Source organism: Bombus vancouverensis, chromosome 10 (assembly GCF_051014615.1).
Source record: "Bombus vancouverensis nearcticus chromosome 10, iyBomVanc1_principal, whole genome shotgun sequence".
NCBI classification, from domain to species: domain Eukaryota; kingdom Metazoa; phylum Arthropoda; class Insecta; order Hymenoptera; family Apidae; genus Bombus; species Bombus vancouverensis.
Window position 1 is genome coordinate 12,913,387 of NC_134920.1, and position 27,633 is coordinate 12,941,019.

The 27,633-nt window shown below is 38.8% G+C and overlaps 1 protein-coding gene across 1 annotated transcript; it reads left to right on the forward strand.

The window, feature by feature from the left end:
- Positions 1 to 214: 214 nt before the first annotated feature.
- Positions 215 to 26,445, forward strand: Col4a1 (Collagen type IV alpha 1). The gene is made up of 27 exons (XM_033345688.2): positions 215 to 524; positions 2,066 to 2,108; positions 10,528 to 10,666; positions 11,204 to 11,347; positions 12,391 to 12,779; positions 13,264 to 13,398; positions 13,480 to 13,587; positions 13,738 to 13,959; positions 14,206 to 14,394; positions 14,533 to 14,649; positions 14,953 to 15,117; positions 15,339 to 15,641; positions 15,950 to 16,330; positions 16,576 to 16,782; positions 17,217 to 17,385; positions 17,478 to 17,608; positions 17,741 to 18,179; positions 18,507 to 18,856; positions 19,165 to 19,431; positions 19,505 to 19,676; positions 19,762 to 20,007; positions 20,117 to 20,479; positions 20,922 to 21,137; positions 21,560 to 21,931; positions 22,511 to 22,682; positions 24,297 to 24,411; positions 24,904 to 26,445. The coding sequence occupies exons 1-27, from the start codon at positions 505 to 507 to the stop codon at positions 25,153 to 25,155; spliced, it is 5,826 nt and encodes a 1,941-aa protein (XP_033201579.2). The 5' UTR covers positions 215 to 504; the 3' UTR covers positions 25,156 to 26,445.
- The last annotated feature ends 1,188 nt before the right edge of the window (positions 26,446 to 27,633 follow it).

Consider the following 27,633-nt stretch of genomic DNA (forward strand, 5'->3'; position numbering starts at 1 on the left):
GCGCTCTTCTCCGCTTACTTCCCTCTCTAACCACACACACGCTCTTCTCTTCCCTTCCTCCCTTCCTCTCTCTTTCGGCTTCTCCCTCTGTCCTTCCTTCTTGCGCCCTGCTGCTGGTGGTATCTTCTGGTCCCGTAGTTGGCAGAGGCAGGCTGGAGAGTTCGATTCTCTTGGCCGCGAGTTAGCGGAGAGCACTGAGAGAGCGGGGGAGGCACAGACTCTGAACACAGTGTGAGAGCACACGAGCTCTCGCGGAATCGAGAGAAGCCTCTCTCCCGATCCTTTCGGCGGAGGAATTCTAGCTGGCGTGGCTCGGCGGCCGCCTCCACCTTCCTTCCCTCCACCCGAGTTCATTCAGAGCCCTCCCTGGATGGGACGGTCCACACACCACGTCTACTCGGTGCCGGGTTCCCCGCGATATTTTGTGACTGTCTTTCCGTGCGGTGCTTGTGCTAGCCTGTGCTCCTCGGCTCCCTAGACCCGTCGCGGAATAGGGAGGTCGAAATGACCCGGTTGGGATTGCGGTGAGTTGCTATTCATCTTACTATTCTCTTCTTTCCAAAATTCTTTCTTTTCTCCTTACTTTCCTTCTATTTCTTCTCCTCCTTCTCCGTCTTCGCCTTCTTCTTCCACTCCTTCTTCTTCTTCCTCTTCTGCCATTTCCTTCTTTTTCGCCGTTCTTACTCCTTTTCCTTCGCGGTAATCTTACTGGTTCGTCAACCTGTTGTTACGTCAATGATCTCTATATTGCGCGAACACGTGCATTCGGTAACCGTGTTGCTCGTGTTGTGCTTTTCCACCAACGTGACACGGAAGCATCGTTCGAGATACATATCTCACCTCCGTGAACTCTGACGAACTACTGTCGTGCGTCGAATAACGTGCTCTTCTCCTCGTTCCACGAGACATCTTAGTTTTTGCAGTCACCCTGCCTAGACCTGCCTTTCGTACCTGTTCCCGTTCCACCGATCTTTCTTCGGTCGATCCTTTTATTCTTCTTTAATTGCTCCGCGTTTGTTCTCCCTCGGTGCACGCGCCACGAGTATTTCAATGATGCACGGAGGGGGCACTTTCATCCCCCCGTTACATACCGACGGATCGACGAGTGGATTTCAAGGACGAAACTCGCGCGTATTTGTGGTCAATTATCCTTTTGACGGAGAACCCTGCACCGTCTCGTGCTTTGTATCGCGAAAGACGTCCGTCCATCCGATTGGTATTTTTGCGTTAATCGCGCGTGCATTAGTTTTCCATACGTTTCGCGCGAAGTGCTGTGAAATATTTCTTCGGATTTTTATATTTAAAATATAGTCGATATTTGCGGTGCCGCGGGAGACCAGTAAAATTCTTGATGATTCTACCGTGACCTATTTCTTTAATCTCTTCTTTCGATGCGTATGTACCTATTTGTCTGTTTTTTTTTTAACCCGATACGGGAAGCGATAGAGATTTCTTGGAAAATTCCTCTTGTATTTTGCTTTCTATTTTATTTGTACGATTTAATTCACGTCGAAGACTCGCATTACGATCATCGAGAACTGCAACGAAATCTCCTAATTTCACATTTTACACTTTCGTTTGTAGCTTTCTTCCGATTAAATAAATTCTCCACGCTCTCTTTAATATTTTCTAATATTTTCGGCGTCAAGGTATAAGAAAATAAAATTTTCATTTGTCCGTGTTTTATCACGTTTAAGTCTGCTTGCACGATAATTTACTAACGGACGATATTAGTAAATCGACGAGCGACGAGCTACAACGTTCTTTTACAGAACTTTATTCGTTCGATTTTCTAACTTCGTATCGTTACGCAACAAAATTTATCGATGCTTCTACGGTAGGACTTTCGAAGACCGAGGATTTCGTTCAAACAAACGATGTAAATATTTGTAAAGTTACTTATATAGCAGTTTTCTTCTCTTTTTCGTATTTATTAACAAAACGAACTCAAGAAATTTAGCGTGAAATTTTCCAAATTGTCGAGAAGCTATAATAACGCGAGTGAACTAACAAATGATGATAATTTCCACTTTCATAGAATAATTAAGAAAAATTGTCTTTTCAGATTCGTCGCATCCGCAGTGTTCCTGGCCGGGATAGTTGGTGGGGTACGTACAACCATCGTTTTAATTTCGATAATCTCTCGAATCGTGACTCATTCTCACTCTGTATATCGCTGGACGCCGACAAAACGAGATCTCTGCGATCGGTTCGATTCATTCATCGATTACGCCTTTGCGTTGGTACATTCGAGCACGCAACGCACGTGCATGGAGCGTTGCATCGAACGACTAAAAAGTCAACCGCGAATCGAGAGGATCGCGTTTCGTGGCGCGTGCTCTCCGACCTTCTGTCTTTCCTCCTCTGTTCGCTTCATTGTGTGTACCGTGCACGTTCGAGAACCGATGGAGTTGCGAGGGCGAAAAAGCTCGATTCGAAGGTCGACGGATCTTTGGCTGGCGTAACGCGCACGACTCGCGCGAGCACATTCATTGCCCACGCGATTAAATCATTCGGAGCATCGCGTCGCGTCGCATCGCATCGCGTCGTTGTGCTTTTACGTTCTTACGTTCCTCCGCGGAAACGCTTGCCAGACTTTAGAGTTTTTTTATCCATCTGCCGAACGAAATCGATGGAATTGTTTCGGAAATCGTATGGGACTTCTCCGATCATTTGTTGGTTTTGTTAATTAAATTGCGCGTCTACCGAGTCGTGGTCACAGTTGTAATTAATAGGACCTGTAGTTGTTTAATAGTTAGAAGGAATGTTTTATCTTTAGATGACACTAACGTAGGTTGGATGAGATAATTGGAAGCGAGCTTGATCAGTTAGCTCAAGGTTACTTACTCAAGTTGTAGTTCCTATGCAATTAGTACATGCTTAATAGCTACCATATTTTGTTATTATATTATGATCGATAGCGATCGATTAATCCAAAGTCGGTATAATATATTGTTTATGTTAGACAATATTTGTAAAACGATGACACGAGACCATGTGTGTCGTATATTTATAGCGATAATACGTTACTGATAGCATTAACAGAATCATAGCAAATAATACAAATTTGTGCAAAAGTAATCGCTCCACAAGTTGAATATACTACTTGAAAAAAGGAAATTTCTCTTATAACGCAATTTCGACGAATCGCAGAAACGGAGCATTCTGCAGTTCCATATAATAACGATGCCATGGCTAACGAACCGTGTCAAAAACTCAATCTTCGTCTGAATAGGTTATCGGTACTTTCGATAAATTGCTACGCGAAACTGTTCACCGGTTTTACACAACTCGGTTTCGAGCAACGATAACAAGAAATTGTTCTCCAATTGCACGTCATATTTCAACGAATCGTTCCAAGGAATGCTTTATGCCACTCTAGAAATTGTCTCTTCAGCACGCCATATCGCTATTTCGACGAATTGCTCCAAAACGCCGTTCTTCCATCGATCCCTCGTAAAATCGATGCAATTTTGAAAAACTACTTTTGAAAATATCAGCTTGTTCGAAAAATTCTTGTCGAAAGTTACAATAAAATTTAGCGTATTTTTATAGAATTCGCACTGTATCGAATAATATATCCATCGCTTTTTCCGATCGATTTTTCCTATATATACAAATTTGTTATCTTCGAATAACTTTTACAGACTTCTAGAGTAATTAAATATTCATGTTTATATCCTACGAACAAGTTTTCTAAATACCACGATAAATAGTAACAAACCTATACTATATTCTACGAGTACGACAGATAGAGTTAAATTATTCATCTAAGAATAAAAACTTCCAGTTCGCCCTTTATCCGCGAGTTTCGACGTTGCGTCACCGAAACAGAGAAAATTGTTTAACAAGTTTCGAATATTATTATTTCTTCTTAATTCCTGTGGTATCCAAGAACAGAGACATTATCTTTCCATCGTTTCGCTATAATTTGATAGAAGGTTATGATAGAAATTCTTCAAATTTGTTAAATTATCCAGTACGTTGTTTTCGATAATGTTGCTATACACACGTAGAGATAAATGTTCTCCAACGTTCTTATTTCTCTTTTAGCAAACTTATTTCCGAGCAGCGTGCATCGGGCACGCGGTCGATAACGCGAAGATCATGTCGCAGATGCGATAACAGCGTTTCAGCAGATTTGTCGTCGACCAACGACGGAAAGGTGTTAAATTCGAAATAGGGCAGCCGTCTGTTAGCGACCAGTTCGCCTACGAGACGCCGTAACCGCGCTTTGTGTAATTTTATTACGCCACGTACACGTGTACCGCGCGTACAAGCACATAAGCCAGCTTAGTCACTATTGAAAATAGTTTGAAATTGACCGCGGCTGGATTACCATCGTCTAAAGAACTTAATCGTCCTTTTTGGTTCTCCACGACCGCATGTTCGTTCTTGCGAGAGGTTATTGGGTTGGTAGATTGCGTTTTGGGGTTGAATCGAGTTTAACCTTTGCACCAACATTATGGTCGAACGCAGCTGTGTATGTAGATATCTGCTTTTCACTACGCGATCCGATTTTAGTCCGTGTACCGTTAAAATTTATCCTTTGTTGAGGGAATCTACGATGATGGCACACGTTTACTAATAGTAACGTAAAACAAACGAAAAGCGTGGAAATCATAGAACTTTTCGAGTTGTAGAAATTGAAATTCCTCGAGAATGGAAAAACGAATTAGTTGTGTCGAAATTCGGGCACTCGATTCAGATCTGGATTATCAAAAATTTGATTGTTATAGCTTGACAAAACATTTTGACAAAACCTTCTTAAGGGCAGTAAGCCCTCTTTCAATTCTTTTCTCCATCGAAGCTTGGCGATAGAAAAAAAAAAAAAAGAAAGAAATTGGATAGAATAAAAATTCATCGTTTCTACGCGTCGAAATCCAATCCAAGTTACGTAAGATAAAAAAAAGCATTCCAAATCAAAATAACGAAATACAATATCGATTATAACAATAACTGTGCGACTCCTTGACGTAAAAGCCCTAATGTTGCTCATTTTCAAGGTATTTTAGTTTTACTACGAAAAATCCTACTTTACGTTAAACGCAGGCTCGAACAGTAGTTCTGTTCTCGTCGTATTTTCTTTATTTTACCTGACATCATAGGATTAAGAAGTTTGCACAGCAAATTCGCCGGATAAGAAGCATATTTATTTTGACCGTTTTATCTCGTTAGCAGCTGCATTCTGCGCTTTCATTCGTAGAATATTCGCGACTTACGATGACACGAATCGATCAGTCGATTATGTCTCTTCGATGTTTCGAATGCACCAGCCAAGGTACCTGTGTACCGGCTGTAATGTTAAAACGTTCCATTCTTTCTGTATCTTTTACAGTTGGCAAGCTGCTATTACGCGACGTTTAAATTTTAGCGTCTCGTGCATGCTCGGTGATGCGTGAAACGTGAAAAATTGTTTCGCGAGGCGGGAACCACTTGCGCCGTAGCGAAAGTGTTTAGTCAGAGGAACGGGTTTACGGAGCGGCGGAATTAATGATGATCGTCGTGAAGTCAATTGCACGTTAAAAACTCTCAAAGATAGCGTTATTCGCCGGATAAATCGCATCGAACGAAATTCCGAATGCGGTAAATTAACAGCAGAAAGGCCCGTGTAAATGGGCTTTGATCAACGTTGATAACGATTCTTGTTGCACGTTTCGCGATAACAGTTTTACCGAACGAAGTAATTTAGTTTTCTTTGCTTGTAATTTATCACTCGTAACCTGACCGCGATAGAAATTTTCACGAAACCTGTGATTCTATGTGTACTATATAGGACAAATGATTTTGAAAATTCGTTAAAAAATATTTCGTATTAATTATTTCGACCATTGAATTTACTAGTGTTCTCGCACGATTGGCTCGCAAGGATCATAGCGATACGAGTCGGTCCATCGCTATTTTTCCTAAAATAGCGTGCTGCGTTTATCGTTGTAAGAATAACTGTAAAGTTATAACTCAACTGTGAAATTAAAGGGATGGGAATCTTAATTCTCAAAATCTTAATATTCACTGCCGTGGTTTTCAACTCGCAATACCGTGTATGCTGTCGACAAAGTAAATTACTTGGTTCCTTTCGTCGTATCAACGTACACATATCACACTTGGCTCTTATGAATACGCGTCGTCCATCGAGATTATAAGGATCGCTGACCAACGAATTAGCGAGCCTCGTCCTACACCGTATTAATCTTGTTGAAATACATGTTGCTCCGTAACATCGTCACATTCTTGTTCTTTCCAATTTACGGATGATCGATGGTTACGGTTCGCACAAGCTTCGTATTGAAGAAACGTTGAAAGTTATTAATGCGGATACCAGTTCACTGTTAATTTATAGTAGGTTCGAAAGAGTGACTCGATTTTAATTGATTTTGACTCGAGTTCTATCGGTTTAGTGGAATTACTGAAAAGCGGGACTGCCTGTTTGTCGCAGCAGTCCCTGCGAATGAAACGAGGAATACGGCGAGGTGAAGTTGACAAACAGGAATGACGGAGGATCGAAGGGAAAAAGGATCGTTCGGGATCCAAGCAGGAACGCGATGGCTGATTGGTTACGTAATCGCGGATTCACGAAGGCGGCCAAGAAACGCGATAAAAGGAACGATTCTTGAACCGTCGCGAGAAGATAGTCCCGGTATCTAGAATAAGAAAATTGGGCTGGCTTCGTTGAACGAAATGGCCGTGTAGATCGAGTCGTTTTCGTGGATGCTCGAGGATAGAGATGCGTGTGACGTTGATGATAATTTGCTTGGAGGTTTGATCGAAAGGAGGAAACGGAGATCCTACTTTTGGAAATATTTCTTCGAATAAATTTCTCGATTTTTCGAACTTGACGTATGAGATCTATGGGTAGGCGTATGTTTCTGGTCGTTGTCTGTCGTTGCAAAGAAAGAGAATTTCCGATGTTTGCGTAGATATAGATATTCTACTATAGATAGTATCGAGCGTAGTTTCATTTCGTGAATCGAGGAGAATGGAGATTATATTTGTCGATTATTATTTTTCCAATATTTCGGGACCGAGTATTACGAGGCTGGTAATTTGTCATTTTCTATAAAGTCAACGTACGTGCAAATTAATCAGAAATATACAAATAATTGTAATTCAAAATGAAATACGTAATATCACGGTAAATCGAAACAAACTGAACTTTGAAATTTGCTAGAATTACAATTGTATTTATCGATATAGAATAATGAATAATTAATTTTAAATGGTAATAATAGCGAATACAGATTAACACGTGTGATCTAAGCAATTAGTATTCGGTGATTGTATTTCGGAAAGGTTTTACGTTACTTTGTACTCGTTAATTAAATAACGAAGTCGTTAGGTGAAAAATTAGCTGAGAAATAAAAAATTTTCCAACTTTTATACTTTTGATAGTATCATCATAATGTGGTCATACTAATAAATAATCTTCCTTATATTTTTTCTATTTTATGCCACGCATAAATTATAGATAAATGGAATAATTTAAAGCTAATGTAGCGCTAAGCGCTACGTAATATCTATGATTCATTGTTTGGAAATAAGTACATTATCGTATGATAATTATGTTTCGTATTCATAGCAGCTTCTTTGATTTCAAATTGCAACTACGATCTCCACCGATCTGTCCACTGCGTCTGAAATTCTGACTTTGTTTAATCTTCTACAACATCAAACTCCATTTATTAAAGTAGATTGATTATAATCGTTTAATAATTATACAAATAAAAGATTAATCTAAAAGATCCTAATTAATTGGGATTGTTAGAGTTGTATGAACAATTAAACGCGAATGGGATCAGAATGTAATAAAAGTAGAGGAACGTTACGTACTCAGACTGTTAGTTGAAGATTCGAGGATCGTTTAATTTATCTTATAAAATCGCAAGAATTAAGAGAAATCGTAAAAATGATTTAACTCGCGACGTATCACAAAACAGCAATTTTTGACTATTCTACAAAAAGTTCGACATATCCGTGGCAAGATTTTATATTCTTACATCACAGAATTGAGAAGGCATAATCCTGTACATATTTTCAGCAGTGATGTCAGTAAATCAGTTTCGCGTGTAACTCGCGACGAGGTCGTTGCGAATTATCGTATTATCAGCGTCCAGATGTCTGTATCGCTTCGTATTATTAGAATTCAGGATGAAGATTCGACAAATTATGTGTATCTGTTACGACATATGATCCGTTACAAATTGCTGCAAAAATAAGCGATTCTTAATCAATAAATATGTTTAGCAAAGATCACAAAAATACTACAATACGTACATAAACATTTTCTATGGTCTCTCTCGTGAATCTGCCTCTAAATTCGTAACTCATCGAATTCGCTAAGCAGTGCAAATACTTTTGCAAACGGTGATAAAATTGTTCGCCTTTGGAATTTTCGAGAGTTTCGCTGCTTCTGTTCTCGTAGCTTCCCAAGATGTATGGCATCGACGTGACACGATTATCTTCTGTTTCGATAAAACCCGTACTATTTCATTCAGCTTTTTCGAGGGAAATGTTCGAGGGAAACGCGCGGCAGAGAGGCTGGTCAGAAAGGGATCCAAAGAGGAACAGCGTGCGGCGCGTCACTTCAAAACGATAACGGACGAAGCGTTATCTCCCGCGCTTCCTGTCAGCGCGTACCATTCCGAAACTTAAAAAGGATAAAACGTGAAAACGAGGGCAAGACAATGACTTTCTGCGAACGCGATGACGCATCGACTGAATCGAGCTAATTTGTATAATATGGTCGCCGTACGCAGACAGGGCTAGATCAGCGATCGAGGTATAGAAATTGATCTGCGTGCGTCGAAAGAAATCTCTTGGAAAAAGATGTCGCTCTGTTATATGTACGTACGATGCACTGTCGTTCGTGAGTCGTTAAACATTCTGGTAGATTCGTAGTTACGCTATACCGCTCATGTTAATGTTCACCTTGCGAATGTTTGCATAGCGTATTTGAGATGTTACGTGATTTTTCAGATGTTGGAAGATATTTTAGAGAATAGGTGGAAGGCTTAAGTAACAATCGTGATGCTTTGGATTTATGGAGTTTACTTTTCGGTTAAATTTATACATCGTTGTTTAATATCGCTGTAAAATGTAGATTATCAAAATTCGAATTAAAAATGAATAAAAAATAAAACGTGCTCTGTCGTACAAGAAGCGTAGCTGATAACTTATCGACAGTTGATGCAACCTCAGAAGTACCTATTAAATATTAAGATGTAAGAAGATCCTCTTGAAAACGTTTTTAGTCTTCATATCTAGGCATTTGATACATACGCTTAGCTATGCTTTCTCGTTCTAGCGTGAAACATAACTTTTATCTTAATCGTCGAGTCGTATTATATCAAACATTTTTTATTTGTATGTTCCTTTTTCCTTTGTAATTTATAGAATTAAAATTCGCGAGAAATTTTTATTTTGGGTACTATCCCGTACGTTCATTTCATTCATTCATTTGTGCCGAATCTAATCATTTTCTATACACGGCATGCATGTATATACACATTTATTATTCCGAATCAATTATTAAATTTAAGTCGAATATAGCCAGTAAGTACCAATACATATTACGTTATTAATTAATTTATTTATTTCACTTTTAGTTGGCAAAGCGAAAAAGTTATTTGTACTTTCTAAGAATAGCAATCATATTATTCTTTTTAGAAAAGTCAATGCATACGCAAATATTTGTCGAACAAAGCTTAGTGTGTTATGATCAACTTATTCTGTATATATAATTGTAATATGATAACAATCGTATTAAACTCCTTTAACTTTTTTGTAAGCGACTAAAATATTCGAGAATTGTATTTTTCATCAAATTAGATCAATTTAGTGTCTGTGAATGATTGGTCATACTCCGTCGGTAAAGTAGTTTATAGATCCTTCAGTCAATACCCTCAGACCTGCATGATCTACAGCTCAATCGATATTTACGTTTATCGCGCACCTTCGTATCGATTACCGAGATCTGATCGATTCTGATTGATTCTAATCGATTACTTGATCTACTGACTTGATCTATCGAAAAAACTTCAAGTTATACAAAGTTTCATAAGATACGTAAATTCACAATTTATTTGGTAAGTTATTCGAAACATTTCAATCTCATTTTTACCGTTCAACTTGGAAAATCATAATTTTCTGAAAGTTTTAGCCACCGTCTTTATAACAAAAACGCGCAATCAATAAATATTGCATAAAAGATTAATTTAAATTTAATTGTTCTAAACTACGAAATAAACGATATGTACAACTGACGTGCTTGATTGAAAAGAAATTACACTTTAGACGGTTATATTCTACGATGGAAATCGATGAAAATGTATAGTATTATTAAATATATTGCAGAAATAACAAGATAGGATTTTTCGTGACGGTACTGCGGTAGCGAACGTGTTAAAAGATCGCTATAACTGCAATAGAAAACAAAACATGAATGCTCTCTTACAATTAAACAATGTTACTTCCTTACGAAGAAGTCATCGAATAAATCTCTGTTCTATTTTATATCTTTTTCTTTTCCAGCAATATAACCACACATCATGGTCGTACAATCCTCCGCCTGTTGTACCACTTGGACGAGGTGATATTGGAAAACCAAATAGTACAGACGACGATTATAATATTTCACCACGATGGAGGGCTTTTGTTACGAACAACGAAGGTAACGACGGGGTTTATCTCTTCTTGATTTTCTCTGCATAGAACAAAAATTTCGCTACACCTCTTGCCGATAAGTATAATTGGATAATATTTTCAATTCTATGTACGGATATCTAGATAACTCCTTTTTATGTTCTTTTTATACGCTGACGAAATGGAAGATTATCTTTAGAAAAAATTTATTGCAAACGCGAATAAATACCTCTGTTGAAACTTTAAAATAGTGTTTCTCGTTTCCGAAAATTTTTCCACTGCCTCTTTCTTCTCCGGATAAATCGTTTAGTTGATTCTCTCTTTCGTATTTTTATGTAGTTTTCCCTTTAACTTTTATTAAACTGATTATCTGGTTACCCGTTTATTAATTTTTGCTTCTCCTTTGTCATTTTCTACTTTCTTAATTAAAAATTATTAATTTGTGCTGTTTAAATATTTTGAATATATTCTTCTACTCTTCCTGTGAAACTTGTAATTTTGAATAATATTATAATAATTTTGACATAACATATATAGTAAATTGATCTTGTATTCTACTGTATAGATTCTGAGGAAGAAAGGCGGTACTTAAATAACCAAGGCCAAGGCTATCAAGGTCAGAATTACGATGATCGGTACAACAGATACCCTGATAGCGATGACTATAATCAGAGAACTGATGATTCCGGCGGATATCAGACTAATTATGGTATCAATAAAAATGCACTTATCACAATTTTCCTCTTTGTCCTCTTTATATTATTCATCGTGATTTACATATGTAAATAACATAAAGGTGAAGTCATGTAATAAGTTAAAGCACATTGAAATAATTTATTGAAGCAATCGTGTTAAAAATTTAAACGAGTAGTAAGAATATGTCCCGTATTAATCGTGCTATTTGTTAACAATTTTCCAGGAAACAGCGCTCACCTTCTTTCCTTCGAAACGATTCCGTCGCAATATCTCCAGATTTACGAATTCAATTTCGGCCTACTAATTAACAGGACCGTACATTTATCTTTTGTCTTTACAGCGTTGTGTAATAGTTTCCTATTAATCGATAGTGCCAGCGGTTATTGCGCGCGCGCACAAGTTTATGGTGTTCCATAAAATTTAATAGGCTAATAGAAAATTGAATTTTGAAAAGGCATAAAGCTGATATCGCTTGAGCTTCGAACGAATTATTTTCATAAAAGAACAAACCTTTAACAGACGAGAAATTTGTCGAATTTCACAAAATAGAGCTGTGACGAGTAACGTGCATTTTATTGCCAAACCTTTTCTTCGCCCCTCATTTATGATTCTGCAATTGTACTGCAATTTATAATTTTCCAAGCTCGTGCATTTTGGGGGAAAAATTATTTTGAATTATGATTTCTGCTAAAGTCACTTCTTTATGTTAACGTCAACGAAATTTATATTTTTCGGTTCATTTACGCGATTGTTAATAGTCGTTTACAATCTTTTTCTCATTTCACATTTTTTTCTTCTATCTGCTGCCCTTACGAAATATCGTCATATTTATATAGGGATTTCATTCTATGAAATAACATTTCTGCCTACATTTGAAAGATATAAATTTGCATATACATTCTCTGTAACGATTATAGTTTATTTTTAAGATGATACTTGTTGTCATGGCGTTAAACACGAAAACCAGCGTCCCAATTCATACGATCTCATTCCCATCTTTCCATCTCGTAGATCGTCTATCCGATTCGTTTAACACGAGTAATCTTCTCCTCTCAGGAGGCTTGGATCAAGAATCCTACAACCAAGGTCAAGATCAAATCCCGTTGGATCCTTACAATCAAGAAGCTGGCGATCCTTACGGAAGATCTGGAGGTTATGAAGACTCTTACGGAAGAGGAGAAGCCGGAGGAGAACAAAGATCCAGAGATTCTTCTGGCGATGGCTACGATAGAAATTATGGATCCAGAGACGATTATGGACGCGGAGACCCTTACGGACAACGCGGATACTCTTCAGGGCAACGTGGAGGATATGGCGCGGCCGGAGATTCGGACAATTATCCGAGCAGTTACACGGTTGTGCCAGTTCCAGGATACAAGCCACAACGAAACTGTACCGGATCGGCCTGCTGCGTGCCAAAATGTTTCGCGGAGAAAGGTTCCAGAGTAAGTGTTCGTCGAAGGGAATTTTGTACGCAAAATTTATTTCTTTTTTCTTTTTTTACGGTAATCACGAAAATGTAAACTTGTAAGACATAATTGGATATTATATTTCAAGACAATACGAGAAAAGCACACGAGGCGTCGATGTCGAATGTTAATTTCGAAGGAAATATTGGAATTACGAGTGGAAAAGAATTAGCTATAAAATCAGTGTTACTGTTATATTCCTTTTATCTCCTACTAAATTACGATGGTTGGGTTATTTATTTAATTCAGAGGTGAAAGTAATTTGATGTAAATTTCGTTTCGGTGTGAGTTATACGACAAAATATGAATAATTGTAAAAACACGCATTATGTTATATACATGTATATAACAGAAATATAACAAATATCTGCAACAGAATGTTAGAACAAATTAAATGAAAATAATTTTTATATTATACTAGATTTGTGAATTTTTAATTCATTTTTACTTATGTGCACAGGGACCGCCAGGTGTAATGGGGCCACAGGGACCTAAAGGTCAAAAAGGATTTCCTGGAACAGAAGGTCTTTTGGGACCAAAGGGAGAAAAAGGTGATCCTGGTCCTCAAGGACTACGCGGTCCGAAAGGTGACAGAGTATGTACTGATTTATTATTAACGTTCGCTTTTGTTTATAATAGTATACAATAATGTATTGTTAACAATAATTTTTTCCAGGGTAAAATGGGTATACCTGGATTCTCCGGTATAAGTGGTGTTCCTGGAGTACAAGGTCCACCCGGAGCTCCTGGTCTACCTGGTCGTGATGGCTGCAATGGAACAGACGTACGCATGCTGCAAATTATTTTTATTAGTAATACTTATTACGAGAATACGGATATTTGTGCATTTATGAGAAATTCCGAAACAAAAAATGAGTATATGCGATAGTATAAAATGAAAATTAAAAAATTTTTTTTGACGATTATCTTTCAGGGTGAACCTGGTGATGCTGGTCGTCCTGGAGATACAGGTCCTCGTGGTTATCCAGGTCCTCGAGGGCCCAAGGGAGACAAAGGTCAATCAGGGTTCGCCGGTAGGTTCCCTGTAGGTCAAAAGGGAGAACCGGGTATAGATGGTGTCAGAGGACCTCCAGGACAACCAGGATTACAAGGAGAGCGTGGATTTCCTGGACCTAAGGGTGATCGTGGTCCTTATGTAAGTTACTGTTTGTAAATACTTTCGTGACTTGCTGTACATTTAACCGTGTTAAAAGCGAAGTTCATTTTAATACCGTTCGTTTGCAGTAATACCATTATGTTGTTATTGTTTGTAATCATTGAAAATAATAATTTCTCTACTCTTTATCTATTGACAAATAAGACACTTATATTGGTGAATGGTTAATCTATAAACAATAATGCTACGATACGGTGATTTAAAATATTCGACTATCGTATTCAGGGTCCGCCTGGTCTACAAGGACCAAGAGGAGAAAAGGGAAACATGGGTCTTGCGTTCGAAGGTCCGAAAGGTGACAAGGGTCAGAAGGGAGAGCAAGGACCTCCTGGATCGCCTGCAGTCGGCGGCTTTCTACATCCAGGAGAAGAAATAGCAGGTCCACAGGGAGAGCGTGGTGAAAAAGGAGACACGGTATTCTTTTTAAATACTTAAAATTTACAACATTAAAATAAACAAAGAGTACATAGATATTGTCAATAACGTTCTAAATTTTTAGGTTTTATTTCATTTATATTTAATTTTATAATTTTATTTCATTTGTAACGATAGGGTGAAAGAGGGTCGGACGGTCAAAAAGGAGAACAGGGACCAATTGGTGATCATGGTATTCCTGGTACTGCAGGTATGAAAGGAGAAAAAGGTCTTCCAGGCGCACCAGGTATTCGTGTAAGTATATTTATTCGTTTCAGTTAAACGTGTTGTTCTCCTTGGATCTATATGATCTGAAATGATTATTATATTTCAATAGACATTTTTAAAGTCTAGATAGTTTTTCAATGTTTGGTTATGGTATTCACTATAATCTCACTACCTTTTGTGTATTTGACGCTTTTTCTAAACAAAGTATTGCGAAAAGGAAAGTATTTGGAGAGATATAGACGTGAATAAGAAGCGAGGAGAACAGCAATGTTAATGGTAAAGTAAAAATGCAGGATGATGTAAATTAATTTGTACATTTACTATATTCAGGGACGGGATGGTTTCTCTGGACCTCCAGGTCCGCCTGGACGCAAAGGTGATCGAGGTTATGACGGATTAGACGGCCTTTCAGGTCGTCCTGGACAGAAAGGAGAACCAGGTCGAGATGGACCTATGGGTGTTCCAGGCTTACGAGGACCACCTGGTCCACCTGGAGTAAGTATTACTAACATTAATCTTCCTAAGAAACGAATAGATTAAATGACCTCTTCTTGCAACATAAATATACTTTTAGAATTGAAGTACAATAGAACTTTTCATCCGAATTGATAGAATGACAAGAACGTTAGTATAATGATAACAGAATAATTATTTTTGAGATATTAAATCCTATAAATTGTTCAAGTAAAAACTTTACTTCTAATTACTAATTGCAGGGTGGGAAAGGTACGCCAGGGCCTCCAGGGCCAAAAGGACCTCAAGGTTTTCCAGGACCCACTGGACCGCGCGGTGCCGATGGATATCCCGGAGATCCAGGACCAAGAGGTCCTATTGGACCATCAGGAGGGCCTGGGTTAGCAGGTATTCCTGGTCCAGAGGGTTTACCAGGAGAAAAAGGAGCAAAGGGAGAACCTGGGATCACAGGATTCCCTGGACCAACAGGTCCCCGTGGATTTGATGGTCCGCCAGGTTTAGCAGGTTCACGAGGGCTGCCAGGAGAGAAAGGAGCGTCGATTATGGTGGGTATTTATTCAGAAATCAATACGAATATTTAATAAGTCGATCCAATACAAGAATTCTTTTTTCCCTGGATATTTTATATTTGTTTAAATGTGTTTTTATTTAGAATGAAGTTTGTCCAAGTTCTAGAGTTACCGGCCTTTAACGCGTATCTAAATAAGTTATACATGGTTAATTAAATATGTCATTAGAAAAACAATAAATCCGATGCCAGTTATTTTGACTGGTTTGATAATTCTAATTCGTTTGATACTTAATATTAATTTTGATAGTTAATAATATTTCGAAAATTATCAAACGTGTATAGGGCCCCAAAGGAATGGATGGAGCGCCCGGTAGAGATGGCGAGAAAGGACAAAAAGGAGAACGCGGTTACGCAGGACCACGTGGAGTTCCTGGCGACGTGGATGGTATTCCAGGAGCGCCCGGAGAACCTGGTTTACCAGGAGAACCGGGAACGCCAGGGAAAAACGGCATTCCAGGATTTCCAGGATCACCTGGTGAGAAGGGAGAGATAGGAGGGCGTTGTATAGACTGTCTGCCGGGATTACCAGGAATCAAAGGTGATCGTGGTTTCGATGGACAACCTGGACTTCCTGGTCCACGAGGTCCGGCTGGAGAACGAGGATTCCCTGGAGAACCTGGCAGCGACGGATTACCTGGACCAATTGGGCCACCAGGGCCTCCGGTACTTTCAGCACATTATTTTATTTTTCGTATTTCAAAGAAATATTTTGAAAGAAAAGACTCGCACAGATTTATCAAGTTATTTGAATTCAAGTCGTTTGAGTTAAAATAACGTGGTTTCGAGAGAATATCCAATGGGACGTAGGTAACTTTACCAGCACGTACCAGAAATTTATAATTAAGTAGAATTAAAATTTTAATATGTAATAGAAAATCGTTACTATATCGTGTATTTCCTATTACTAGGGAAAAGATGGCATTCCTGGTGCAGCAGGTCCACAAGGAGAACCTGGTACTCCAGCAGTGGTTACGGAAAACATGCTTAAAGTAGAAAAGGGCGATAAAGGTGTGAGAGGTCCGGTAGGAAGAGATGGTCCACCTGGTCTTCCTGGTCCGCCTGGAGAAAAAGGTCCTATGGGATTTGAAGGTTTCCCAGGACCCAAGGGTGTTGCTGTAAGTTGTTGCGATCTCAACTTCTACCATTCTGTCAATCTCTTCCGTTCAAATTTCGAAATAATTATGTAATTCTATAATTCTTAATTGGTTTTTGATGCGTTTAATCGAAAAGTGTGTTTAAAATATCAAATACGTGTACTATTATGTAGAAATACTATAAAATCTGTTTAGAGCAGCCTATAACTTTTATCGTAAATAATTTTTTGTATGTTTCCAAATAGTTTTTTGTTTTTCTTGAAAAATTTGTTTAACTTATGTGACTTTCGAAATACACATATGATATATTTTTTTATTAAGAAAGTTCCCCGTTTTGGAATCATCATCGAATCTATCGAATGTATACAAATATTTTTATAACCCGCATATAGGGATCAGGGCAGCAAATACGTTAAATAATTTGTCAAAACTTTTCATCCTGTTATTGTTTCTAGGGAGATCGCGGATTCCCTGGTCAAGATGGTATTCCTGGAAGACCATGTGTTCCTGGTCGAAAAGGAGAACCTGGTGTTAGTGTGAAAGGAGAACATGGAGAACCAGGCCGAAGAGGTGAAACGGGTGCAAAGGGCGAACCTGGTCCACTAGGAGATAAAGGAGAACCTGGTAGATATGCATTATATTTCTTGGAATTCGTGTATAGTTTCTAAACCGCTTCAGTGCTCAATAAGTAATTTAATTATTTCTGTTTTAAATAGGTCTGTGTCCAATTCCGGATGAATTAATTAAAGGAATTAAAGGCGACAGAGGTGCTCCCGGTGAAAAAGGAGAGCCTGGTCCACCCGGAAGGGATGGGTTAAGCGGTGACAAAGGTTTACAAGGTATTTCGGTAAGTACAAACTGTATTTCCTATTTGATAGAATTTTTTGTTATTTATTTTCATTATAATTTTGATTACTTTTGCAAATGTAACATTATATACTCGTGTATTCGTAAGATAATAATAAACTATTGTGAACAGGGCCCACCTGGACCACCGGGATCAATTGGTGCACCTGGGCCAGTTGGACCAAGAGGATTACCAGGTCCTCGTGGTGACAAGGGTAATATAGGACCAATGGGTTTCCCTGGAGAACCTGGTCGTGAAGGACCCAGAGGGTTCCCAGGCGCTGCAGGGTTGAAAGGAGCAAAAGGTGAAGTTGGTATCTCGGTCAAGGGCAGTCCTGGATTGCCAGGACCACCGGGACAAAAGGGAGAGAAAGGTCTTCCAGGACCACCAGGAAAGGAAGGTCCTGATGGTCTGCCGGGTTTGCCAGGATTTTCCGGAGAGAAGGGTGATGCAGGTATTCCAGGCATAGGTGGTTTGCCTGGTGCGCCAGGAGAAAAGGGAGATACTGGTCCGATGGGACCTCCAGGCCCGCCTGGTGTTGCTGGAATTCCTGGTATAGACGGAAATAAAGGTATGCAATTCCTAAATTCTGCAGTTTATGTTACAGTTATGTAAAGTATTTGCGCACATCCTTACGTTTTAATGAAACGTTTTCTTTATCAAGTTCCACAATTTCGTCTTCGTGGCATCAAATTTTTGTAGTGATAAGAAAGCACTTTTAGATAATACAAAATTTAATATACTTGGACCTAATTAAGTCGTATGTAAATGTTATAATAAATACAATGGTGCATAAATAACTTTTGTAGCCACTGTAGGTGTCTCTCGTGAATCATTTATTTCAAATTTCAAAGTAATATAATAATTGTAACATAAACGTAATTGTTTTGTGTATCAGGTGAACCGGGATTGCCGGGCGAGGCTGGCAAACCAGGACTCCCAGGATTCCCAGGTATCAAAGGTGATCGTGGCGAACCGGGTATCGATGGATCGAAAGGTTACCCAGGAAGACGTGGTCTACCTGGTTTACAAGGTAGACCTGGTATAGAAGGTGCACCTGGTTTGAAAGGAGAACGAGGTGAAAAAGGCGCCCCTGGTTTCCCTGGATTACGTGGAATGGAAGGAAAACCTGGCCGCCCTGGATTAACTGGACCAAAAGGAGATATAGGTCATCCTGGTCTGCCTGGTCTTCCTGGAACTATCGGGTTCCAAGGACCTAAAGGTGATCAAGGTTTACCAGGATTGCCAGTAAGTCTTTTATATTCGCAAATGTTGATTTAAGCTAATTGTTCAATATTTGTAATATCTTCAATTGAAAAAGCTGAAAAGGAATATTATATATATTTATTAACTGGTATTGATTACTTAATATGATAATAGGTAATGAGCTTTTACACTTTTGAGTTATAAAACTTGTATCTTTCTTTCTCTTTCAATGAATACAATTAAAAATATTTGTGCTGCCACCTTATCGCAGCGAATTTGTGTTATGCCCAATAGGGATTTAACGAAGATAGCGGGAATTGCTAATTTATTGTAACCATTAATCTCGTTAGGGACGCAAAGGAGAACCAGGTCTAGTTTCTGAGAAAGGACAGAAAGGTGAACCAGGAATGCCAGGTATCCGTGGTCCTGTTGGTCCTCCTGGTAGAGATGGTATTGACGGAGACAAAGGGGAACGTGGATTGTCGTGTAATTGTTTAGACGGATTGCCAGGTCTTAAGGGAGAACCTGGTCTGCCAGGTCGCGATGGTTTACCAGGACCTATAGGGCTAAAAGGTGACGCTGGAGTAAGAGGTTTCCATGGTTCTCAAGGAGATATAGTACGTTTTATTCTTTACAATGAACAAAAATTCATAGCAAGGAGTTTAATTTAAAATATTTTTAAATTTCCAGGGACCAATGGGTCCACCAGGTGAACCCGGAACACCTGGAATCGACGGATTACCAGGCGAGCCAGGTGACATCGGTCCACCGGGTCCACCTGGTTTCCCTGGTTTGGATGGTGATGTGGGAGCTCCAGGACATCCTGGCCTCAACGGTGGCAAAGGAGACCGTGGTTTGCCAGGTAAGAGGTTGAAACTCTTTTCAACTTTATAAGAAAATGTACAAACTAATTTTGTAGAAACTAAAGGATTTAATTATTTCACAAGGTCTTGTTGGGGAACCTGGTATCCGTGGTATGCCTGGAGAAAAAGGTGACCGGGGACAACCTGGACCGACAGTTGCGATCAAAGGTGAGAAAGGCGAACCAGGTATGCCAGGATTACGAGGTGTAGCTGGAGAGAAAGGAGATCGTGGTGAGGAAGGTCTAGCTGGTTATGATGGCGAAAAAGGAGATAGGGGCACACCAGGTCCAGTTGGAAACCCAGGTCCACCTGGCCTCCCTGGACCTAAAGGTATTCTCAATTTCTAATTTATTATTTTGCATTTTCTATCGTTAACGCAATTCAATTGTGTCTGCAAAAGATCAAGCTTTGATCGACTATGTGAAATGTGTTATTTTAGGTGAAGAAGGTCCACGTGGACCTACGGGAATTGCTGGATTAACTATCAAGGGTGAGAAGGGTTTACCAGGTCTGCCAGGAAAGCACGGACGAGAAGGAGTACCAGGACGACCAGGAGAGAAGGGAGAACGAGGATTACCTGGTTTACCAGGACATAAAGGAGATCAGGGACCTTATGGACCTGTCGGGCCACAGGGCGAGAAAGGAGATATGGGACTTATGGGTTCTCCCGGTTTACCAGGTCAAGATGGAGCTCCAGGTCATAGAGGACTCTCGGGTCAAGAAGGTCCAAAAGGTGAAAAAGGTGACAATTGTATACCAGAACCAGGTCTGCCGGGACAAAAGGGAGAACCAGGATACCCAGGTAAATGGACGGGGATTAATAAATTATTAAATCACCCAATAGATTCCTGCTGTTTATTTTCTGTTACTTAAAATCTCCCTTTTTCAGTATCATTTCCATCTTTTTTCCTTTTTTTTTTTTTTACAAACAATAGATTTAGGATAACTCGCAACTTTTGACACCCTGAATCGATAAACTTCTTGTTTCATTTACCTGATCACGAATTTTGTCTTTGTTTGGAGGTAAAGTGCTGAACATAATTAACCTTTAAGATCAAAATTTTCTTTCTTAACGTAATCGAAAAACTAGTTCGTGCAAATACAAGACGATAATGAAAATTGTTTATTATCCAATTTGGTAAATTACGAGGCAACTACTAAACTTAACTCAAATAATTTCATCTTATTCTATTTAGAATACGTTTGGTAATTTTGTAAACACGTTCATTTTACTAAATTTACAGGAGTTTCCGGAATTGATGGACTCCCCGGTGAAAAAGGTGACAGAGGTTGGCCCGGTCTAGAGGGTCCACCTGGTCTGGATGGAGAGAAAGGTGAAAGAGGATTCCCAGGTCCAACGGGAAAAATGGGTGCTATTGGGTTTGTTGGTCAGAAGGGTGACAAGGGTCTCGACTGCCTCGAACCACCGATGGGACCAAAAGGAGACCGTGGTTATCCTGGTACGGCCAATTACGTCAAAATATCGAAAATTAAAGTTTTATAGATATCATGATACGTAATAACTTGACTATACTAAATTCAATGAATGAGACCGATACACTTGAATATTCCGGCTAAGATCCAAAATTTTTCGCGTGCGTGTTTCTTCTTAACTCCATTTAGCATCAAACTATGGACGATATTTATTCGAATATTTTACTATCTGGCAAAAATTCGTAATAAAAACGCTGCGGACTTTCCGAACAGCTCAATGTATAAATCATTTACTTGTAATTGTTATAAATTGTAATTAATTTATAAATCATATCTGCATTGGTAAATTATTTATAATTGTACTAATTTGACTTATATTTATGTCGTTAATTGTCAATTTAGTTATTGTTCATATTTTATATTTGAGTTTTTATTTTTTTTACTGCAGGACCGACTGGCCCGCCAGGCTCGCCAGGAGAGAAAGGAGCTTCAGGTCAGCCAGGATTCCCAGGATCGCATGGAATGAAAGGTGCACCAGGACCTCAAGGACCACCAGGTCCAGTTGGATTACCAGGACTGCAAGGACCTGTTGGTGCTCCTGGTTTACCAGGTCTTCAAGGACCCGTGGGTCATCCGGGTGAACCAGGAGAACCAGGACTACCATGCGAAGCTGCGCCTGACTACCTTACTGGTATCTTGCTAGTAAAACACAGTCAAACTGACAGAGTGCCTGTTTGTGATGCAGGACATATCCAACTCTGGGAAGGATACAGTATGTTATCTACGGATGGCAATGAAAGATCGCACTCACAAGATTTAGGCAAGTACCACGGATGAAAATTAAATTACCCAAAGTATTTGTTGTTCGATTTTTCCTTAACTTAAATAACATCTCCATAATTAGACCATAACAGATGAAATGTTCATTTCAAAACATTATATTTCTTAACCAAATGGTATCAAGCTATGTGTCATTTGCCTATAATATAATATACAGTGACTTACGAAAATATTCAAACACTTGTCACAAAAAATTGCTAATAATATGTTATCCGTATTATACGAAACTTTTTGAAATATTCTTCTCACGAGACACGAGTATATTGTCAACGTAAGACATTCATTAAATATGTATATAATTAGTTCTGAAGATGGTACCATTAAATGGTGTTGACTTATTGATGTAATGATAATTGACTGTTGAAATACTTTCGTGAGCCAATGTACATGTATATATGCGCCGAGTACGCTAGATAGAGAAATAATTACGAAGTCGATTGCAAGCGTATCGATACGTATCGGCAGCTTGATCTATGTGTCCTTGCATGTGCCTTCAGTTTGTTCTCTTCTCCCCTTCGTCTATTCTGAGTCATCTGTCTAATAAATGATCACGAAACAGGTCATGCCGGCTCGTGCGTGCGAAAGTTCTCGACGATGCCGTTCCTCTTCTGCGACACCGGCAACGTTTGTAACTATGCGAGTCGTAGCGATCGTTCTTACTGGTTGTCGACCACTAAAGCAATTCCCATGATGCCTATTGAGGGGACAGCGATAGAGGAATACATCTCCAGGTACGTTGATCGTTTCCATGAAACAAAATCGCCAGAGCACATCGAATGCCTAGCTACGTTTCCTTCGAATAAGATGTTTCTTGTAGCGTGGATCTATGTCGCGGAACGAACGTCCGTTCCACATCGATCAACCGTTAAACACGATTATGTTGCCACCCCTTCGACGCAGGTATCGCTGGCAGAAGAAATATAGCGAGGTCATAGAGTAATAGGAAAAAGACATATGTTACTTGCAGACGTTTTGTTCGAATAGTAGAGAATTCTGCTGTATTTAAAAAGATACAGTGTAGTATATTATTCGAGAAAAAAACCTATATGTTATAGAAAACATTCGTTACATCAATTCGCCAATGACTTTCGTGATTTGAGATTCAAGATGCCTCTGAGATTCTACGAGATGCATACAACCTCGGACGCGGCATCATCAGTCGATGTTGCTAAGTAGCATTTCAATTTACAACCTCGCTGTATCTCTCTAAACAACTTACAAACCTTCAAAGATATAAGTAATTTTTTCGCGATTTGTTCAGCCGAACGGAGATGGATTGACTTGTCACGATGGCTAGAAGGAAATCGTATAGATCTCGTTCGATTTGCTCCCATTTACCATGGGAAACTCGACTGAACTCTATTTGCATCTCGTATTCGACACGACGCATTGGAAACGAGACGTTGGTTTCGTTGACGCGTTATTTGTAAAAACGCTGCTTGGTTTTACGGTGGGGCATTTTCATCGTCTCTTCTTCTCTTTTTCTATTTTGGAAATGTTCGCGATCGAGTTGAGATGATTGATATTGATATAGATGGATACCTGGTAACTTTCAAAGGATTTACGGCTACGCAGTAGCGCTGTTTCTAGAATTAATTATTTAAAAAATAATATCGTAGATTCATTTGTTTCAAGTACGGCGAAAAGTAAAACAGACCTGCGAAATAATTTTAACGATACCTCTGTAAATTGATTCTCGATGTTAAACATTGAATCTTGTTTCAATAATCATGCTTTTCGGATATAATTTATGTAACAAACACGCACATTGAAAGTTTACGCGAGTATCCTGGTATTATAATAAATTATTGTTCCAATTTACTATTTTATACAGACTGTTCCGATGCGTAATTTACAAGTTGCCGTTATGAAAAATCGTTGATACAAATATTCGAAACATTTAACATATTTAATAATATAAATTGCAAGAAGAATAAAGTATACGCTATTGTTTGAACGGAGGAATAATTATTTATATTGTTTCATTCGTCATTATGCCAAACTATGTAAAGTGAAATTTTATTCTGCGTGGAAATCAGTTGCAATTTCAATGCAAGCGTCACGACATTTTAGTTTATATAAAGTTACAAACATTTCCATGAGAGTAAATAGAAAGGGGTACGCAAAATGAAATTGTTAATTTAATATACATTTGTTAATAATTTAACTTCCAGAAGCAGTTGTTACGAACAGATGCTAAATAATACATATAAATTTGATATATCGCATCGCCTGACAAAAATGTTACTCGAAATCAAATTAATTGTTCGTTCAAGTCGAAACTGTCGAACATGGTAAAATGGTATTATGAGTATTAACAAATGAAATTTCGTTTCGTTCTACAGATGCGTGGTTTGCGAGGTTCCAGCGAATGTGATAGCCGTACACAGCCAGTCATTGAATATTCCAGATTGTCCACACGGATGGACCGGGCTTTGGATCGGATACAGTTTTGTCATGGTACGAACATTTCTTTCCATTTCTATACTCAAACGTGTAAATTTGATTACATACGAAGTTCTTATAAAAAATTCAAGTGAACAATCGAAAAGTAAAAATAAATTACCTGACACTTAGTTCGTCGCATTCGGAAAGTCATCACGCGATATTTATCGTATTTTTCCCCTGTAATCTTTATTTATTTTAGGCATTTCTGTCTGCCTCTTTACATGCACGTTCGCGTGTTAAATTTTGGCTTTCAAAGTTATTTGGCAAACATCGTATTTAACACGACGTATTTTCTACACGCCTCGACGAGTACCTCCTTCACACTCTTAAACACGCGTCTCCACCCTTTTACCTTTTCGTCGAACTTTTTACGTGGAAACGCTCACAGGCCTCCTCGGTTCGAAGCTTCCCCCCGTTTTCCAATTCAAACTTTTCTCGTTTTACGTCGATAGAAATCGCGAATATCGGAAAACGGGGATTCGACTAATTTTCACGTGCTTTCAGCATACGGGTGCCGGTGCCCAGGGTGGAGGACAATCCTTGTCCAGTTCCGGATCCTGTCTGGAAGATTTCCGTACAACGCCATTTATCGAATGTAACGAAGAACACTGCCATTATTACTCGAACGAGATCAGCTTTTGGATGACGACGATAGAGGACAGGCTTCAGTTCCAAAGGCCTGAGAAACAGACCTTGAAGGCAGGCAACCTCAGGTCCCGAATAAGTCGCTGCCAAGTGTGTATAAAGAACACGTAAATCCATGTAAACCCGCGTGTTTATGCTCTCTTTCTTTTATTCCCCGCGTTTCTTCCTTCTTTCATCTTTCCTTTTTGTTTACTTTTCCCTTCTTTTTTTTTTATTTTTTCCATTAAAACGACGCCAATTACCTTTATCGCTAACTATAAAGAAGGTTATACATAAGACGGAATTAGGTCTGGGAGGAAAAGGACCGAATAAAAATTTGCGGAAGACGAAAGAAACTGAGAGAGATTTTTGCTCCTTGTCGTGCTCTCTTTTTGACCTCCGCCGCAAATGTCTCGTCCTCGTTATTTTTAATCTGTCTCCTTTCCCTTTCGTTTTTCTTTTTCTTCCTTTTTCTCCGCATCTCTTCTTCTTCCTATACACAGACTCTCGAAAGTATTATATATCTGGACGCTTGTAGACACCTTTTTAGTGGATATACTATATATATTATAGGGAACGTTCTGAAATTTCACTAGTACCATAATCAGACTCAACTATCGCGATTATATAGATGAAGTTTAAAAATCTGAAAATATATATAGAGGTTACACGATATCTGGTACAAGTATATATTTTGCAAAGATTATCGCATCATCTTCAGCATTTGTTACTTGTTTAAGCTATTCATACTCTGTATTAATTTGTTTACTAAATATATATTTGCAGAAAATATCTTGCAACATGTATGTACATTTTCCGATTGCTTTCAAATTTTATCAATACGATCATGACGATAGTATCTGATTGCAGTGATAATGAAATTTCAAAATGTTTCATATAACATGGGCATTGTATTTCGTATAATACGGACGTAAAAGTTTTCTCTGGTAAATGTTCAAATACTTTCGTGGACCAGTGTATTTATCTTTCTTGTCATGTTCCTAATGCTTTCCTCGTTGATCCTTTCTTTGGTCAAAAATCTCGTTTTACACTTGTTTTTACTGCCGCCTTTGAATTTCCCGCGAATTGCTTTCCTTCCCATCACGAAATCGTATATGCCGTAAGTTTTATTTCTATAACTATTCAAACAAGTGCCTAGCGTACTATTTTCTAGCATGTAAAATAATATATATATATATAAAAGTTTATTATAAATATTATATGTATATTTATATCTCGCAAATCTTGTATGAAAAGTAAGTTCATCGTACTACTACGGACACTGCCCATATCCAATATGGCATATTTTACATATTGTATATTAATATAAATGAACTTAGCCTGGTAATCGTGTGAAGCCAAATATTTAAGTGAATAGGTATTTTGCTACTGTAGCTAATAAAATTCTATTTTCAAACTTCATTCGTTTTACCTTTGTAACTCATTTTTCTTCCTTCGACTTATCCTTTTATTTATACCGAAGATAAACAAATTTTAATCTTCTCGTTCGTACGATTGTTCGCTACGAACAATCTTCTTAACCTTAAACCAATCTTAAACCATTTCCTTAACAAAATTGCTTATATTTTCGTTTTTTCGAACGTTCGCGGAGAGACGCGATCTCGAGGAAGCGCGTCAACGGGAATCGTAATTTCCCGTTACGATTTGACGATCGACGCCACGAACTGATCGATCCCCTATCTCGATTAGGACAATAGAGGTAGTTTAATTAGCATAACACTTGATTAACAGTTCAGAGATATTATATATTTCCAACAACTTTGTAGAGAAGATAGTTACGCTGGTGCGTAGATATAAATGAAGTAGCTGAATGATCGAAGGGTGTAAACCCGGGAAAGAGATGTTGACTGTTCTAAAGATGATGAACCATTGAAGTCCGGTGACGATGCTGTTGCAAAGGAAAACTCTTACTCGGTGGTGATCGCCCCCCCCCCTCCACTGTTCGCTTGCGGAATCGCGGGGTTTTGCCACGTTTTTACCTGATGGAGCAATAACCATAAGGAACCTCTTGACTCGATGTTTTATGCCAATTGACGGCCTTAACGGTAAATCAAAAAGCCTCGTTTTATGACGGTTCCTTCGGACTACCGCGGTCCGTTTAATTCTATATGCACGGTTGGTGGCCGCCTCGAACGTAAAGAGTCACCGGACGTAACAATTTTCGTAAAACATAAGACACGCTATAAATTAACCAAACAGAATTTATCATCGTGTATATGTATATACCATGATGCGACAAAAGTTTCGTAACTAGTAAAAATTTTAGCAAAAAGCTGAATTCCTATCGAAGTACGGAATGCCGATCGAATTGAAATTCATGGAGATACAAAAAATATTCCAAGTTTCGTTCAAAAAGTTGAAACCGAGCACGATTTCACCTTGAACGAAACCTGCTTCGATCCAAGAACGATTCGCTACTAGTCTCTCTGGTTAAAATGCAAACACGATCTATGGTGGACAAACACAGACGAGATTTCCTATACCTATAGACACGTGGAACACGCGTATCGTTGCCTATTCCATTTTCGGGACCGGTCTTCGACCTATTAGCATATGTTTTCTTTTTAATTGCGGGGCTCTCATTGGCGC